Here is an 18,665-nt window from a genome sequence, read left to right on the forward strand (position 1 = left end):
TCTGACAGTGCCAGTTACATAGGTTGAGTTGCCTTTAATTCTCAGACAGCAGTGACTCCGCAATAATGTACAACTGTCTTTTAATTGGAGGCAGTAAGTAGCTGTGATCCTCAGCGCTACTAGGAGCCAGGACTCACAGTGCACACACGGGTCTAGTACGTTATGCCGGCGCTTGGGATCCCGGCGCCCAGCATATGTCCATCCTGCTCTCTCCACTGCGTTCTGATGGTTGTCCAATGTTTTGTGATTTCATTCATTTTGTGTACACCACAAGGAGAAACTCTAGCAACTACTATTATAGCCTACAAGTTGCAGGCATCAGCAATTCTGACGGACGCCATAATTAGGCAGAATATATGCCGAAAAATGGAAACGATTTCTGTAACAGAGGTTCTCAAACGCGGTCCTCAAGCCACCACAATGGTCCAGGTTTTAAGTTTATCCATGCTTGGCCACGGGTTCAGTATGACATCCCGGCAGTCGGGATGCTAACAGTCGCATGACCAACAGTGGCATCCCAACAGTAAAGATCCTGACATCGGAGGAGGTAAGTATTTTTACCCTCCTTACCCCTAACCTTCTGAGCAGTGTCGGGATTCCTGCATCAGTCACATGACCGCCGGCATTGCGACCGTTGGGATGCTGAATGCATCTTCTGGCCACAGGTGACTTAATTAGTATCTCAGTCAATTTGATTTAACCGTCTGTACTGAGTCATGGATATACTTAAAACCAGGGTGGAGGTGCCTTGAGGCCCACATCTGAGAACCTATGCTGTATAGGCTTTAAAAACCCATCCCTACTTCCGTTTGGTGGACCCTGCTGTATATAGCGTTGCAGGTTGCAGATATAGAAATTGGCCTGTAATTGGAGGGATCCAGTGGATTCTTATTTCTATGTACTTGATAGAGTATGCATAATGCCCTCAATATGTAAATTACAAAAACACTGTAGAAACACAGTTCTTCATGTCACCACCTTTGTGCCTCATGAGAAACTCGGAGCTTCTAATGGTAGATGTTTTTCATCAGTGTCTGAGTTCCGGTGATGACACAGCAAAGGGTTTATTATCCCATTACACATTTATTAGTTCCACCCTCCCATCATGGCATCCCATAGCCCTGCCCTCCACCTCTGGTTGGCCCACTGCAATCACATGGCCGCTTCAGTGACAAACACTAATGGTGCACACCATTGATGGTTTTCTCTTGATGGTTTTTGTAGCCGTACTTGGAAGGAAGTGTCGGTGAACCATTCAATGCCCATCCCTACTCTGAGAAACACAAACTACTGAGACACTGGGCAGTGCAAATGTTCCATAGCCCTTATCAACCAATTGGATATTATCTTTAAGGGGTATTAAATCTCACTACATATTGCAAGACATACCTGAAAAAAAGGGGACTACCTAGGACTGGTTGTAAAAGTCACAATAGTGGGGAGCATCCTACTTTGGGGCAGCCTCTTGGGTGTGGTGCACCCTGCTGATACCAAGGCCCAGGACTATAACAACATTCCTGTGTGTCTAGACATCTCCTTCTCTAGTAACTGGTTGCTATGGGTTACTGCACAGTTTGGTGTCTGGAATCCTATTATGAAGACTGTTTGAATGATGTTACTATCCTAGAACCCATAAATAATGACGTTTATCCTCTCATGTGATCAGGAGCGGCAAGTGTTAAGATGCTGTTCATAGAATATTTGCCTAGTAAAGGAAAAGCCACATTGGCTGATTGGCGGATGTAGAACTGCACATTACTTTAGATTATCACAGTGGGTTTTGGACAGAGAGCATACTGCAGGCACACTCAGGCAGGGAGAAGGGGTACATCATGTGTAGCCAAGCGGTTAATTAGCTGTTGTATTCAGGCATAGAGGCGGACACAGGACCAGTCACATTATATTTTATTGCCAGACTGGGATTTACACCCCAACAGTTTATATAAGGAAGACCCGTGTACATGAATGGAAAGACAGGCTGCTTAACGGGAACCGCGCAATCCCCTCTTCCGCTGGAATTCCAGCTCGTCCACCATCCACACCGCCCCCCTCATGTTCTCCACTCGCACAAAGCATTTGTGGAGGCTCAGGTTGTGTCGCACGGCGTTCTGCGGGAGAGGAAAAATGACAGGAATTAGGTTAATGGGACTGAAATTCTCCACTGGCCCTGTGGTTGTTTTACAGCTCTGCTCTGGAAGATGCATTTCCAGCCACATATCACTGGCTGGTGCTCTACCAACAGAGGCCTTCTTGTCAGCCTTTAATAGTGACCTGTTTGTTAAGGATTTCAGTAAATTACCTCAGAAACTGTGCAATGCCTTTCAGATTGCCACGTGCTGTGTGGCTTCCCGTACAGGACAGTCACTGCTAATAACTTAACTCCTGCCTCACTGTAAAGCACTCCCTCTTTATCCGTGATTACCCCATCCTTACTGCTGTGATGTTCTCTGCACAAAAGTACATTGCATATATTAAAGTTATTCCACAAGGGAAGTCTCTATAGTGTGACTGCAGCCGGGGGCCAGAGGGAAATAAAAAAATATGTCTAATTTCAGGGATATCTGGTGTTTCAAAAATATTTACATCCTTACATCTGTATATCGTGCTGAGAGTTGTACTCTGCATGAGTGCAATAAGACAAATGGGGTAGCACAATTTAGAATTGTTGCCAATGCCATTAGAGCTCACTATATTCAGGTGCAAATTGTGTCATGTAAAGTAAATGAGCTCTACTGACTGAAACGGGCAGTTCCCTCTTGGAGACAGAGCAAAGTAAAGTTATAACATTAGTGATCTAAACCCTGAAACGCACAAAAATGGATGTGCCACTAATAATCCAAACAGCATCAGCAGAGTGCATTCTGGGATTCTATTAATAACTATCACGGACAACTAAAGAAAATAAAAAGAGAAGGAATTGAAATGTTTCTATAATGGATACACTATTAGTGGCCTATTTATCAAGGATCACATATTGAGGGGTCATTCAGACCCGTTCGCTCGCTGCGTTTTAACGCAGCAGAGCGAACGGGTCCCTGCTGCGCCGGTACATGCCAGACGGCCGAAAGGCCGTAGCAGGAAAGCAATCGCCTCTGCCTGATTGACAGGCAGAGGCGATCGCTGGGTGGGAGGGGGCGGAACGGTGGCGTTTGGCCGCCGTTTCGTGGATTTGGTCCGGCCAACGCAGGTGTGGCCGGACCGAACGGGGGCTAAAGCTGCGCTGGACGGGAGCTACTTGTGAAGTGCAAAGGCATTGCACTACTGCGAGGGGGCCAGACTGACATGCGGGGCGGACTAGCCCTGTGCTGGGCGTCCCCCCGCTTGTCTCGGAAGAAGATCGTAGCTGTGCTAAATTTAGCACAGCTACGATCAACTCGGAATGACCCCCATTTAATGCGATCTGGGCGGGATCTTACCGCCCAGGATCACATTGCAATATGCGATTCTATCGGGTGAATGTTTCACCAGGCACCCGCAGGGACAGGGGCTCTGGAAGGAGTCCTTCCCTGCGATGTGCTCTGCGGACGGCCGGAGGTCACACGTGACCGCGATGCACTGAGGCATTTCCGGCGGAGGGTTCCCTGGGAACCCTGCGGAACGTCTCCCCTGTGTAGCACCTCCAATACTAATACATTGGGCAGGCTGCGGACCGCAATGGAAGTCAGGCTGCAGGCGGTAATGGAGGGATTGCAGCAGGTATCAGAGATGCCTGCTGCGATCCCTCCTTCATACATTTGGGGGATACATAGTATTTGCGGCTAGCCCCTGAAAATGGGTATTTTATGGGACATAGACGCTAATACTGTTTGTTAAATGGGCCCCTTAGTGTGTATCCAGTTTAAGGAGTGCAGTTCTTTATACCTAGGCTTGCTGATTAAAACCAGGAGAAATGGATACTTGAACGTAGCCAGCCACAGAACCTGTATAAATCATAGGTGTCCCGGACTAAAGGAATACTATGGCAACCATATTTTCTAATCCTATGACACCATACTTACTGACACTTCACATCTTCTTATGTTAATGAATACATAGGGGGCTTGGTTTTCTCAACGCCACAAAAAAAAATCACTGATCTACAATACGTGTTATGTTTAACCGATTTTTTTTCTAACTGAATCCGCATCCCATTTCAGAAAGTGGGACATAGGGCCTAATTGAGGTTGGATCGTATAAGCAATCCAACCTGCAGTTTCCCAATTATTGGAAACTGCGCATATGCAGGACCCATTCTGCGCATGTGCAGAACAGGTCCTGCGATCGCATCGCAGGGATGTGAACGCCTCTGCCTTATTGACAGGCAGAGGAGTTCCAGGGGAGAGACAGGGGCAGTTTCCTTAGCCCCGTAAGGTGCCATCCGTCGGCAAGCGTGAGTAAGGCTTACACAGCTTGCTGTCTCAGATGACCATCGCGACCAATGGCAGCGACGTTTGATCACAGCCTGAGATTCCGGTCGCAGCACTGTATGCATTTGCAAAGCTGTTGCTAGGAACTTTCCAATTGCAATCCATGCTGAATTAGGCCCATGGGGGGTTATTCCGAGTTAATCGCTCGCTACGGATTTTTGCAGCGCAGCAATTATGGCAGAACGGGGCTAATCTGCACATACGTATGCACCGCAATGCGCAGGCGCGTCGTACAAGTGCAAAGAGCTTTGTGGTTTTGCATAGGTTCTAGCGACGCTTCCAGGCGCACTGGCGGACGCAAGGAGATTGACAGGAAGTGGGAGTTTCTGGGTGTCAACTGACCGTTTTCTGGGAGTGTTTGGAAAAACGCAGGCGTGGCCCGGCGTTTGCTGGGCGGGTATCTGACGTCAATACCGCACTCCTGCAAAGCGAAAATACACTCTCCCGTGGGCGGCGACTATGCGTTTGCACGACTGCTAAAAGTAGCTAGCGAGTGATCAACTCGCAATCAGGGCCATTGTCCTGTCTAAAGAGAATAGAGAAGGACTACAAAACCTTCTGTATTCCTATAACATCATTGCAAACTAATAGGCCCTACACATTGATACACCTCACTGCACGATATAAACGTTCTTGTTCATTAATGATCGAGAACTCGTTCATATTGTGCAGTGTGTAGGCACCAACGATTAACGATGCGCGGCCCCGCGCTCGTTAATCGTTGGTGCCCCATCGCTTATGCATGCAGGACAATATGGACAATCTCGTTCATATTTGCATGCACTGCTATGGAGCCGGGTGATAGGGGGGAGTGAAGAAACTTCACTCCCCCTGTCACTCCCCCCCACTCCCCTCGCCGCCGGGTTGTCCGTCGGAAGTATCTGCCGTCGGGCAGCTCAGCGGGGGATCGCCTTGTGTGTAGGGCCCATAATACATTGGGCCTAATTCAGAAATGGTTTGTGTACATCTCATTTACATATTTTCTTACAGCAGCTGCATCCAAAGACTTAGCTGCTGAACAAACTGCGTCCATCTTTGAACCCGCCTATTGTTAGTGATATTTGTTTTATTTTCAAAGGAGATGTTTTAAATCCTAATGAAAGACTTTCTAGAACATGGGGTAAAAAATGTACCGCCCTTCCATGAAAGAATGTTTAAGGACATATTCAGGTTCCTATAGATTACCTTCCAAGTGACTTTGTTGAGTCTAAAGAAAGCAAACATTTTGGTAAACCAGTGATAAATTTCATTCAACGCCAGCTGTTTCTGTGGTGACTCCAGAATTGCCTGTAAAACACCAATAAAAAATAAAATTAACAGATGTCTTAAAAATGTGTTGTCCCAGCCACTACCTACTTCTCAGATGAGACACAGAGGTCACCCACAATTCCACTGCCATATATAAACGCCAACACTTGTAAATGACGTTAATAAGAACTATTTTTAAATCAAATGATGTTTGTTTATTGAGCATCAGCAATAGATGCACAGCAGTCTTGTTCCAAGTGATACAAAGATTCTACTACATTCTTTTCCTTTTGTAAAATACAATAAAAGAAAGTAAAGTAACCAAACACAACTGACAGCATCACATAAAAGCACTGTGATTGTGATCAACAACAGGGAAAAAAACACGAGGGAATAACAGCTTTTTTAAAATAATATAGTAATGCAATAAAATGATACTGTAGCTTTGTTTTGTTTTTTTCAGATATTTTCAGTATTTTTGATTTATAACACAATTCATTTTCAGATTAAAATTCTCTCTCCATGGGGGGTATTCAATTAGGTCAGTTTTTTTGCCTAGGCGACAAAAAGGGGAAATTTTTGCTATTTTTAGGGGGAATGGGGATTCGCCCCAATTCAATAGCAGGGCCGTTTTTTCGCCTAGGCCAAAAATTCAGAAGGAATGAAAACCATGTGGATTGGTGAATCCACATGTTTTCTCACCTGCGCCAGCGAAAACATGAGCCGTTTTCACCATTTTTTTTGGCATTTTTTACCAATGCCTTTTCACAAAAAAAAAAAGGTGAAAATGTCTTAAAAAGGGTGTGAAAACGGGCCGTAATTGAATAGGCAGTAGGGAGAATTCAACAGCTCTGAGATTACTGGAGCGAATTGAATACCCCCCATATAGTAAAGCAGAAGATATACTGTATAACAGTGAGGTGCAGTGAGGTAAATAACTGGGGAGGCACTGGCTAGTCACAGAACCAGATTTACACACACATATAGGAACCTGAGGGCTCACGTAGGCATTATACAAAGGTGCAGAAGCATATACTGCTGGAAATTTGGTCAGTTTTGAACAGAGGTGTCGTAGAGGCTCATTTACCATGGATCGCTAAATTGCAAAATCACAAATCGTCCGTTTATCGTCAGTCTGCGCACATGCTGCGAACGCACTGTGTGTGCGCGAAGGCTGTGTTGTGATTGCTGTGCATTTGCAGGCTCAGTGAGATGTGATCGCAAAGTGACTTACAGAAAATGACTGTTTATGGGAGGTAACATGGCGTTTGTGGGGTGTGGTTGGGAAAACGGAGGCGTGTCATGGTCGTTCTCGGGCTGTATATCTGACAACAGCTGTGATTGCTTGCTATTATAAACATTGCGCCGGTGAGACTGGATTTGCATTATTCTGAGTAGGCATGGGTCAACTGCAACTGTCGATGGTTTCTGAGAATGCATATGCAGAGTTGCGATCGCATCGGTGGGCATCTTTTACCATTTCAGGGCGGCCCCTCACATGCGATTTTCCATGATGTATCTGTCCCATAGACCAGCATACGCCAGAGTTTTGTCTATAGAAATTATTACAATAATACAAAGAAGATATTATAATATCTTCTTTGTATTTTACATATCATTTTATAGTGAAAACTCTGGAGTATGACAGGAGAGGCTCTGCCTCACCTCACCACACGTCACTGCCTGCAGCAGACTTAGTTGTAAACCTACCAAACCAGTTATAGATACTTACCCATCGGATGAGGGAAGCGTAGGTAAGTGGTGGTCTAACATTGTTTGTCTTGTAATATTCTATGCAGTTTGTTCTGTCTGTGAAGGATTAGAAATAATTATTCCATGTATTAACTTGACCATCCTAGAATTCATGAGGGTTTACTAAAGGGATTCTAACCCATTTAATGCTTAATTGTGCTTTGCACAAGGACATTTATATACTGTACCACTAATATATCTGTATGTACCCAGGGTTGGACTGACCTACAGCAGTACAGAGGAAACCACCGGTGGGCCCCTCTGTAGACTGGACACATCCCTAAACATGGCCCTAACACTGCATTCCCCTGGAGGGTCCTTCATGCCCCAGTCTGACACTGTATGTACCTTTCTCAAGTATGTACATTTTAAACTGTTCACTGTCATACATTCAGAACTTTGTGGACCTGGCTACACCCACAGCGCCATCACAGAGCAGTCTAACCAGCGCCATCACAGATCAGTCTAACCAGCGCCATCACAGATCAGTCAAACCAGCGCCATCACAGATCAGTCAAACCAGCGCCATCACAGAACAGTCTAACCAACACCATCACAGAGCAGTCAAACCAGCACCATCACAGAGCAGTCTAACCAGCGCCATCACAGAGCAGTCTAACCAGCGCCATCACAGAGCAGTCTAACCAGCGCCATCACAGAGCAGTCTAACCAGCGCCATCACAGAGCAGTCTAACCAACCCCATCACAGATCAGTCAAACCAGCTCCATCACAGAGCAGTCAAACCAGCGCCATCACAGGGCAGTCTAACCAGTGCCATCACAGAGCAGTCTAACCAGCGCCATCACAGAGCAGTCTAACTAGCACCATCACAGAGCAGTAATCACTGGACCAGTGTTGCGGCACCATCCGGAGGTTGTTGGAGTAGTAGCGCAGGAGTCCTATAGGACGCCTGGCTCTGCTTGCTCTGAAGAAAAAGCAGTAAAAAAATAAAATAAATCATAAAAGAAAGCTTCGGGCTGCTTAAAAGCAGCTCCCCTGTCCAAAGGTGCATCCCGCTCCTGCTGGCGGGGTATAGGAGAGGAGGGACCGAGGCATCCTGGGACTTGAAATATTTAACTGTTTGGTGCCCGGTCCTCTCCAGCCACTCTCAGAAGCATATTGCACTCTGACACTGTGTGACTGCAGTCACAGTGATGGTGAATATAGCCGGGGAGCGGGGCACTTCTAGGTATCGGGAGGGGGTGAGGCACCTCCTCTTCCTCATCCGCTCCCCTTCTCATTGGTCCCGCGCAGTCTGCCGCCAAGCGCCAGCCACTACAATCAGCACCAGTCCGCAGAGTACTACAGCAAGAGCATGCATTTTGTGCGTTACCGTTGCTGCACTGCATGGTATATCCTGGCAGTCTGCATCCCAGGTTACAAAGAGCTCTGTATGGAGAGGTATCTAGACCACTGACTGCCTGTCCAGCTCTGTTGAGACTACAAGTCCCAGCACACCTTGTTAACTGGATGTGCTGGGACATGTAGTACCAACACAGCCAGAAAGGCCCTGAAAAGGTGTTTTTAGTCTGTTTTTGTAAGGTTTTTAACTGTATGTATGTGTGCATATATCCCCTCTGTGTCCTTGCCAGCACCCTCCCTGTAACCCCTCCACCCTCAATGTCCATACCCACACTAGAGATGTGCACTTGAAATTTTTCGGGTTTTGTGTTTTGGTTTTGGGTTCGGTTCCGCGGCCGTGTTTTGGGTTCGACCGCGTTTTGGCAAAACCTCACCGAATTTTTTTTGTCGGATTCGGGTGTGTTTTGGATTCGGGTGTTTTTTTCAAAAAACACTAAAAAACAGCTTAAATCATAGAATTTGGGGGTCATTTTGATCCCAAAGTATTATTAACCTCAAAAACCATAATTTCCACTCATTTTCAGTCTATTCTGAATACCTCACACCTCACAATATTATTTTTAGTCCTAAAATTTGCACCGAGGTCGCTGGATGACTAAGCTAAGCGACCCTAGTGGCCGACACAAACACCTGGCCCATCTAGGAGTGGCACTGCAGTGTCACGCAGGATGTCCCTTCCAAAAAACCCTCCCCAAACAGCACATGACGCAAAGAAAAAAAGAGGCGCAATGAGGTAGCTGTGTGAGTAAGATAAGCGACCCTAGTGGCCGACACAAACACCTGGCCCATCTAGGAGTGGCACTGCAGTGTCACGCAGGATGGCCCTTCCAAAAAACCCTCCCCAAACAGCACATGACGCAAAGAAAAAAAGAGGCGCAATGAGGTAGCTGTGTGAGTAAGATAAGCGACCCTAGTGGCCGACACAAACACCGGGCCCATCTAGGAGTGGCACTGCAGTGTCACGCAGGATGTCCCTTCCAAAAAACCCTCCCCAAACAGCACATGACGCAAAGAAAAAAAGAGGCGCAATGAGGTAGCTGTGTGAGTAAGATAAGCGACCCTAGTGGCCGACACAAACACCGGGCCCATCTAGGAGTGGCACTGCAGTGTCACGCAGGATGTCCCTTCCAAAAAACCCTCCCCAAACAGCACATGACGCAAAGAAAAAAAGAGGCGCAATGAGGTAGCTGTGTGAGTAAGATAAGCGACCCTAGTGGCCGACACAAACACCGGGCCCATCTAGGAGTGGCACTGCAGTGTCACGCAGGATGTCCCTTCCAAAAAACCCTCCCCAAACAGCACATGACGCAAAGAAAAAAAGAGGCGCAATGAGGTAGCTGTGTGAGTAAGATAAGCGACCCTAGTGGCCGACACAAACACCGGGCCCATCTAGGAGTGGCACTGCAGTGTCACGCAGGATGGCCCTTCCAAAAAACCCTCCCCAAACAGCACATGACGCAAAGAAAAAAAGAGGCGCAATGAGGTAGCTGTGTGAGTAAGATAAGCGACCCTAGTGGCCGACACAAACACCGGGCCCATCTAGGAGTGGCACTGCAGTGTCACGCAGGATGGCCCTTCCAAAAAACCCTCCCCAAACAACACATGACGCAAAGAAAAAAAGAGGCGCAATGAGGTAGCTGTGTGAGTAAGATAAGCGACCCTAGTGGCCGACACAAACACCGGGCCCATCTAGGAGTGGCACTGCAGTGTCACGCAGGATGGACCTTCCAAAAAACCCTCCCCAAACAGCACATGACGCAAAGAAAAAAAAGAGGCGCAATGAGGTAGCTGTGTGAGTAAGATAAGCGACCCTAGTGGCCGACACAAACACCGGGCCCATCTAGGAGTGGCACTGCAGTGTCACGCAGGATGGCCCTTCCAAAAAACCCTCCCCAAACAGCACATGACGCAAAGAAAAAAAGAGGCGCAATGAGGTAGCTGTGTGAGTAAGATAAGCGACCCTAGTGGCCGACACAAACACCGGGCCCATCTAGGAGTGGCACTGCAGTGTCACGCAGGATGTCCCTTCCAAAAAACCCTCCCCAAACAGCACATGACGCAAAGAAAAAAAGAGGCGCAATGAGGTAGCTGTGTGAGTAAGATAAGCGACCCTAGTGGCCGACACAAACACCGGGCCCATCTAGGAGTGGCACTGCAGTGTCACGCAGGATGGCCCTTCCAACAAATACTCCCCAAACAGCACATGACGCAAAGAAAAATTAAAGAAAAAAGAGGTGCAAGATGGAATTGTCCTTGGGCCCTCCCACCCACCCTTATGTTGTATAAACAGGACATGCACACTTTAACCAACCCATCATTTCAGTGACAGGGTCTGCCACACGACTGTGACTGAAATGACGGGTTGGTTTGGACCCCCACCTAAAAAGAAGCAATTAATCTCTCCTTGCACAAACTGGCTCTACAGAGGCAAGATGTCCACCTCATCATCATCCTCCGATATATCACCGTGTACATCCCCCTCCTCACAGATTATCAATTCGTCCCCACTGGAATCCACCATCTCAGCTCCCTGTGTACTTTGTGGAGGCAATTGCTGCTGGTCAATGTCTCCACGGAGGAATTGATTATAATTCATTTTAATGAACATCATCTTCTCCACATTTTCTGGATGTAACCTCGTACGCCGATTGCTGACAAGGTGAGCGGCGGCACTAAACACTCTTTTGGAGTACACACTTGTGGGAGGGCAACTTAGGTAGAATAAAGCCAGTTTGTGCAAGGGCCTCCAAATTGCCTCTTTTTCCTGCCAGTATAAGTACGGACTGTGTGACGTGCCTACTTGGATGCGGTCACTCATATAATCCTCCACCATTCTTTCAATGGTGAGAGAATCATATGCAGTGACAGTAGACGACATGTCCGTAATCGTTGTCAGGTCCTTCAGTCCGGACCAGATGTCAGCATCAGCAGTCGCTCCAGACTGCCCTGCATCACCGCCAGCGGGTGGGCTCGGAATTCTGAGCCTTTTCCTCGCACCCCCAGTTGCGGGAGAATGTGAAGGAGGAGATGTTGACAGGTCGCGTTCCGCTTGACTTGACAATTTTCTCACCAGCAGGTCTTTGAACCCCAGCAGACTTGTGTCTGCCGGAAAGAGAGATCCAAGGTAGGCTTTAAATCTAGGATCGAGCATGGTGGCCAAAATGTAGTGCTCTGATTTCAACAGATTGACCACCCGTGAATCCTTGTTAAGCGAATTAAGGGCTCCATCCACAAGTCCCACATGCCTAGCGGAATCGCTCTGTGTTAGCTCCTCCTTCAATGTCTCCAGCTTCTTCTGCAAAAGCCTGATGAGGGGAATGACCTGACTCAGGCTGGCAGTGTCTGAACTGACTTCACGTGTGGCAAGTTCAAAGGGCATCAGAACCTTGCACAATGTTGAAATCATTCTCCACTGCGCTTGAGACAGGTGCATTCCACCTCCTATATCGTGCTGAATTGTATAGGCTTGAATGGCCTTTTGCTGCTCCTCCAACCTCTGAAGCATATAGAGGGTTGAATTCCACCTCGTTACCACTTCTTGCTTCAGATGATGGCAGGGCAGGTTCAGTTGTTTTTGGTGGTGCTCCAGTCTTCTGTACGTGGTGCCTGTACGCCGAAAGTGTCCCGCAATTCTTCTGGCCACCGACAGCATCTCTTGCACACCCCTGTCGTTTTTAAAAAAATTCTGCACCACCAAATTCAAGGTATGTGCAAAACATGGGACGTGCTGGAATTTGCCCATATTTAATGCACACACAATATTGCTGGCGTTGTCCGATGCCACAAATCAACAGGAGAGTCCAATTGGGGTAAGCCATTCCGCGATGATCTTCCTCAGTTGCCGTAAGAGGTTTTCAGCTGTGTGCGTATTCTGGAAAGCGGTGATACAAAGCGTAGCCTGCCTAGGAAAGAGTTGGCGTTTGCGAGATGCTGCTACTGGTGCCGCCGCTGCTGTTCTTGCGGCGGGAGTCCATACATCTACCCAGTGGGCTGTCACAGTCATATAGTCCTGCCCTGCTCCACTTGTCCACATGTCCGTGGTTAAGTGGACATTGGGTACAACTGCATTTTTTAGGACACTGGTGAGTCTTTTTCTGACGTCCGTGTACATTCTCGGTATCGCCTGCCTAGAGAAGTGGAACCTAGATGGTATTTGGTAACGGGGGCACACTGCCTCAATAAATTGTCTAGTTCCCTGTGAACTAACGGCGGATACCGGACGCACGTCTAACACCAACATAGTTGTCAAGGCCTCAGTTATCCGCTTTGCAGCAGGATGACTGCTGTGATATTTCATCTTCCTCGCAAAGGACTGTTGGACAGTCAATTGCTTACTGGAAGTAGTACAAGTGGGCTTACGACTTCCCCTCTGGGATGACGATCGACTCCCAGCAGCAACAACAGCAGCGCCAGCAGCAGTAGGCATTACACTCAAGGATGCATCGGAGGAATCCCAGGCAGGAGAGGACTCGTCAGAATTGCCAGTGACATGGCCTGCAGGACTATTGGCATTCCTGGGTAAGGAGGAAATTGACACTGAGGGAGTTGGTGGGGTGGTTTGCGTGAGCTTGGTTACAAGAGGAAGGGATTTACTGGTCAGTGGACTGCTTCCGCTGTCACCCAAAGTTTTTGAACTTGTCACTGACTTATTATGAATGCGCTGCAGGTGACGTATAAGGGAGGATGTTCCGAGGTGGTTAACGTCCTTACCCCTACTTATTACAGCTTGACAAAGGCAACACACGGCTTGACACCTGTTGTCCGCATTTCTGTTGAAATACTTCCACACCGAAGAGCTGATTTTTTTGGTATTTTCACCAGGCATGTCAATGGCCATATTCCTCCCACGGACAACAGGTGTCTCCCCGGGTGCCTGACTTAAACAAACCACCTCACCATCAGAATCCTCCTGGTCAATTTCCTCCCCAGCGCCAGCAACACCCATATCCTCCTCATCCTGGTGTACTTCAACACTGACATCTTCAATCTGACTATCAGGAACTGGACTGCGGGTGTTCCTTCCAGCACTTGCAGGGGGCGTGCAAATGGTGGAAGGCGCATGCTCTTCACGTCCAGTGTTGGGAAGGTCAGGCATCGCAACCGACACAATTGGACTCTCCTTGTGGATTTGGGATTTCGAAGAACGCACAGTTCTTTGCGGTGCTTTTGCCAGCTTGAGTCTTTTAATTTTTCTAGCGAGAGGCTGAGTGCTTCCATCCTCATGTGAAGCTGAACCACTAGCCATGAACATAGGCCAGGGCCTCAGCCGTTCCTTGCCACTCCGTGTGGTAAATGGCATATTGGCAAGTTTACGCTTCTCCTCCGACAATTTTATTTTAGGTTTTGGAGTCCTTTTTTTACTGATATTTGGTGTTTTGGATTTTACATGCTCTGTACTATGACATTGGGCATCGGCCTTGGCAGACGACGTTGCTGGCATTTCATCGTCTCGGCCATGACTAGTGGCAGCAGCTTCAGCACGAGGTGGAAGTGGATCTTGATCTTTCCCTAATTTTGGAACCTCAACATTTTTGTTCTCCATATTTTAATAGGCACAACTAAAAGGCACCTCAGGTAAACAATGGAGATGGATGGATACTAGTATACTTATGGATGGACTGCCGAGTGCCGACACAGAGGTAGCTACAGCCGTGGACTACCGTACTGTGTCTGCTGCTAATATAGACTGGATGATAATGAGATGAAATCAATATATATGTATATATAATATCACTAGTACTGCAGCCGGACAGGTATATATTATATATTTATTATGTAATGACTGATGACGGACCTGCTGGACACTGTCAGCTCAGCAGCACCGCAGACTGCTACAGTAAGCTACTATAGTAGTATGTATAAAGAAGAAAGAAAAAAAAAACAACCACGGGTAGGTGGTATACAATTATGGATGGACTGCCGAGTGCCGACACAGAGGTAGCTACAGCCGTGGACTACCGTACTGTGTCTGCTGCTAATATAGACTGGATGATAATGAGATGAAATCAATATATATGTATATATAATATCACTAGTACTGCAGCCGGACAGGTATATATTATATATTTATTATGTAATGACTGATGACGGACCTGCTGGACACTGTCAGCTCAGCAGCACCGCAGACTGCTACAGTAAGCTACTATAGTAGTATGTATAAAGAAGAAAGAAAAAAAAAACAACCACGGGTAGGTGGTATACAATTATGGATGGACTGCCGAGTGCCGACACAGAGGTAGCTACAGCCGTGGACTACCGTACTGTGTCTGCTGCTAATATAGACTGGATGATAATGAGATGAAATCAATATATATGTATATATAATATCACTAGTACTGCAGCCGGACAGGTATATATTATATATTTATTATGTAATGACTGATGACGGACCTGCTGGACACTGTCAGCTCAGCAGCACCGCAGACTGCTACAGTAAGCTACTATAGTAGTATGTATAAAGAAGAAAGAAAAAAAAAACAACCACGGGTAGGTGGTATACAATTATGGATGGACTGCCGAGTGCCGACACAGAGGTAGCTACAGCCGTGGACTACCGTACTGTGTCTGCTGCTAATATAGACTGGATGATAATGAGATGAAATCAATATATATGTATATATAATATCACTAGTACTGCAGCCGGACAGGTATATATTATATATTTATTATGTAATGACTGATGACGGACCTGCTGGACACTGTCAGCTCAGCAGCACCGCAGACTGCTACAGTAAGCTACTATAGTAGTATGTATAAAGAAGAAAGAAAAAAAACAACAACCACGGGTAGGTGGTATACAATTATGGATGGACTGCCGAGTGCCGACACAGAGGTAGCTACAGCCGTGGACTAACGTACTGTGTCTGCTGCTAATATAGACTGGATGATAATGAGATGAAATCAATATATATGTATATATAATATCACTAGTACTGCAGCCGGACAGGTATATATTATATATTTATTATGTAATGACTGATGACGGACCTGCTGGACACTGTCAGCTCAGCAGCACCGCAGACTGCTACAGTAAGCTACTATAGTAGTATGTATAAAGAAGAAAGAAAAAAAAAACAACCACGGGTAGGTGGTATACAATTATGGATGGACTGCCGAGTGCCGACACAGAGGTAGCTACAGCCGTGAACTAACGTACTGTGTCTGCTGCTAATATAGACTGGATGATAATGAGATGAAATCAATATATATGTATATATAATATCACTAGTACTGCAGCCGGACAGGTATATATTATATATTTATTATGTAATGACTGATGACGGACCTGCTGGACACTGTCAGCTCAGCAGCACCGCAGACTGCTACAGTAAGCTACTATAGTAGTATGTATAAAGAAGAAAGAAAAAAACAACAACCACGGGTAGGTGGTATACAATTATGGATGGACTGCCGAGTGCCGACACAGAGGTAGCTACAGCCGTGGACTAACGTACTGTGTCTGCTGATAATATAGACTGGATGATAATGAGATGAAATCAATATATATGTATATATAATATCACTAGTACTGCAGCCGGACAGGTATATATTTATTATGTAATGACTGATGACGGACCTGCTGGACACTGTCAGCTCAGCAGCACCGCAGACTGCTACAGTAAGCTACTATAGTAGTATGTATAAAGAAGAAAGAAAAAAAACAACAACCACGGGTAGGTGGTATACAATTATGGATGGACTGCCGAGTGCCGACACAGAGGTAGCTACAGCCGTGGACTAACGTACTGTGTCTGCTGATAATATAGACTGGATGATAATGAGATGAAATCAATATATATGTATATATAATATCACTAGTACTGCAGCCGGACAGGTATATATTATATATTTATTATGTAATGACTGATGACGGACCTGCTGGACACTGTCAGCTCAGCAGCACCGCAGACTGCTACAGTAAGCTACTATAGTAGTATGTATAAAGAAGAAAGAAAAAAAAACAAAAACACGGGTAGGTGCTAGGTGGTATACAATATTATATATATTATATACAATTATATATATATATATAATATATATTAAACTCATAAACTGGTGGTGATTATTAAACTGGTGGTCAGGTCACTGGTCACACTATCAGCAACTTGCAAGTAGTACTCCTGAGTCCTAAGCAGACAATCACAATATATATTATACTGGTGGTCAGTGTGGTCACAAACAATGGCAGTGTGGCTGGCACTCTGGCAGCAAAAGTGTGCACTGTACGTTATATGTACTCCTGAGTCCTGAGTCCTGCTCTCAGACTCTAACTGCTCCCCACTGTCAGTGTCTCCCCCACAAGTCAGATAATACAGTCACACTATCTCTCTCTATCACTTCAGCAAGTACTAGTAGTAGTAGTAGTACTCCTCCTAATGCTCCCCAAATTACTACTGTGTCTCTCTCTGTCTCACTCTCTTCTCGAATCTCTATAAACGGAGAGGACGCCAGACACGTCCTCTCCCTATGAATCTCAATGCACGTGTGAAAAATGGCGGCGACGCGCGGCTCCTTATATAGAATCCGAGTCTCGCGATAGAATCCGAGCCTCGCGAGAATCCGACAGCGTGATGATGACGTTCGGGCGCGCTCGGGTTAACCGAGCAAGGCGGGAAGATCCGAGTCGCTCGGACCCGTGTAAAAAAAACTGAAGTTCGGGCGGGTTCGGATTCCGAGGAACCGAACCCGCTCATCTCTAACCCACACCCACCCTGTAATTCCCTCTCAGTGTCCCTGCCCGTACCGTCCCCGTAATTCCCCCTCAGTGTTCCTACCCGCATACTCTTGTAATCCCCCCTCAGTGTCCCTGCCCTCATCCTCCCTGTAATTCCCCCTCAGTGTCCCTGACCTCATCCGCCCTGCGACTCCCCCCCTCGATGTCCCTGCCAACACACTCCTGTAATTCCCTCTCAGTATCCCTGCCCGCACCCTCCCTGTTATTCCCCCTCAGTGTCCCTTACTTCAGCCTCCCTGTAATTCCCCCTCAGCGTCCCTGACCTCAGCCTCCCTGTGACTCCCCCCTCAGAGTACCTGCCCACACACTCTTGTAATTCCCCCTCAGTGTCCCTGTCCGCACCCTCCCTGTAATTCCCTCTCAGTGTCCCAGACCTCAGCCTATCTGTAAACCCCCCCCCCCCCCCCCCCCTCTGTTTCCATGGGTGTGGGAGGCGGGGGCGCCAGTTCCTTAGAGTCTCTGCCCAGTGCCCACACTCTCCTGTAATTCCATCTCCATGTCCCTGCCCGCACCTTCCCTGTAATTCCCCCTCAGTGTCCCTGCCCACACCCTCCCTGTTATTCCCCCTCAGTGTCCCTGACCTCGGCCTCCCTGTGACTCCCCCCTCAGAGTCCCTGCCCAGTGCCCACACTGTCCTGTAATTCCATCTCAGTGTCCCTGCCCGCACCATCCCTGTAAACCCCCCCCATCCCCATTGTCCCTACGCACACCCTCCCTGTAATTCCATCTCCGTGTTCCTGCCCATACCTTCCCTGTAATTCCCTCTAGTGTCCCTGCCTGCACCCTCCCTGTAATTCCCTCTCAGTGTCCCTGCCCGCACCCTCCCTGTAATTCCCTCTCAGTGTCCCTGCCCGCACCCTCCCTGTAATTCCCTCTCAGTGTCCCTGCCCGCACCATCCGTGTAATTTCCCCCTCAGTGTCCCTGACTTCAGCCTCCCTGTAATTCCCCCTCAGTGTCCCTGACCTCAGCCTCCCTGTGACTCCCCCCTCAGAGTCCCTGCCCAGTGCCCACACTCTCCTGTAATTCCATCTCAGTGTCCCTGCCCGCACCCTCCCTGTAATTCCATCTGCGTGTTCCTGCCCATACCTTCCCTGTAATTCCCTCTCAGTGTCCCTGCCTGCACCCTCCCTGTAATTCCCCCTCAGTGTCCCTGACCTCAGC

At 47.4% G+C, this 18,665-nt stretch overlaps 1 protein-coding gene across 5 annotated transcripts in view; it reads right to left on the reverse strand.

Annotated features, from left to right (window-relative positions):
* Positions 1–1,890: 1,890 nt before the first annotated feature.
* The window catches only part of FOXP3 (forkhead box P3), a 134,221-nt gene continuing 117,446 nt past the window's right edge, over positions 1,891–18,665 (reverse strand). For all 5 annotated transcript variants that reach the window (XM_063936546.1, XM_063936542.1, XM_063936545.1 and 2 more), the window contains 3 exons: positions 7,387–7,463; positions 5,592–5,693; positions 1,891–2,108 (listed from right to left, as the gene is read on the reverse strand). In XM_063936546.1, the coding sequence (XP_063792616.1) occupies positions 1,983–2,108; positions 5,592–5,693; positions 7,387–7,463 (305 nt within the window). In that variant the 3' untranslated portion in view covers positions 1,891–1,982. The remainder of the gene's footprint in view (positions 2,109–5,591; positions 5,694–7,386; positions 7,464–18,665) is intronic.

This window comes from Pseudophryne corroboree, chromosome 8, assembly GCF_028390025.1.
Source record: "Pseudophryne corroboree isolate aPseCor3 chromosome 8, aPseCor3.hap2, whole genome shotgun sequence".
Classification (NCBI taxonomy): domain Eukaryota; kingdom Metazoa; phylum Chordata; class Amphibia; order Anura; family Myobatrachidae; genus Pseudophryne; species Pseudophryne corroboree.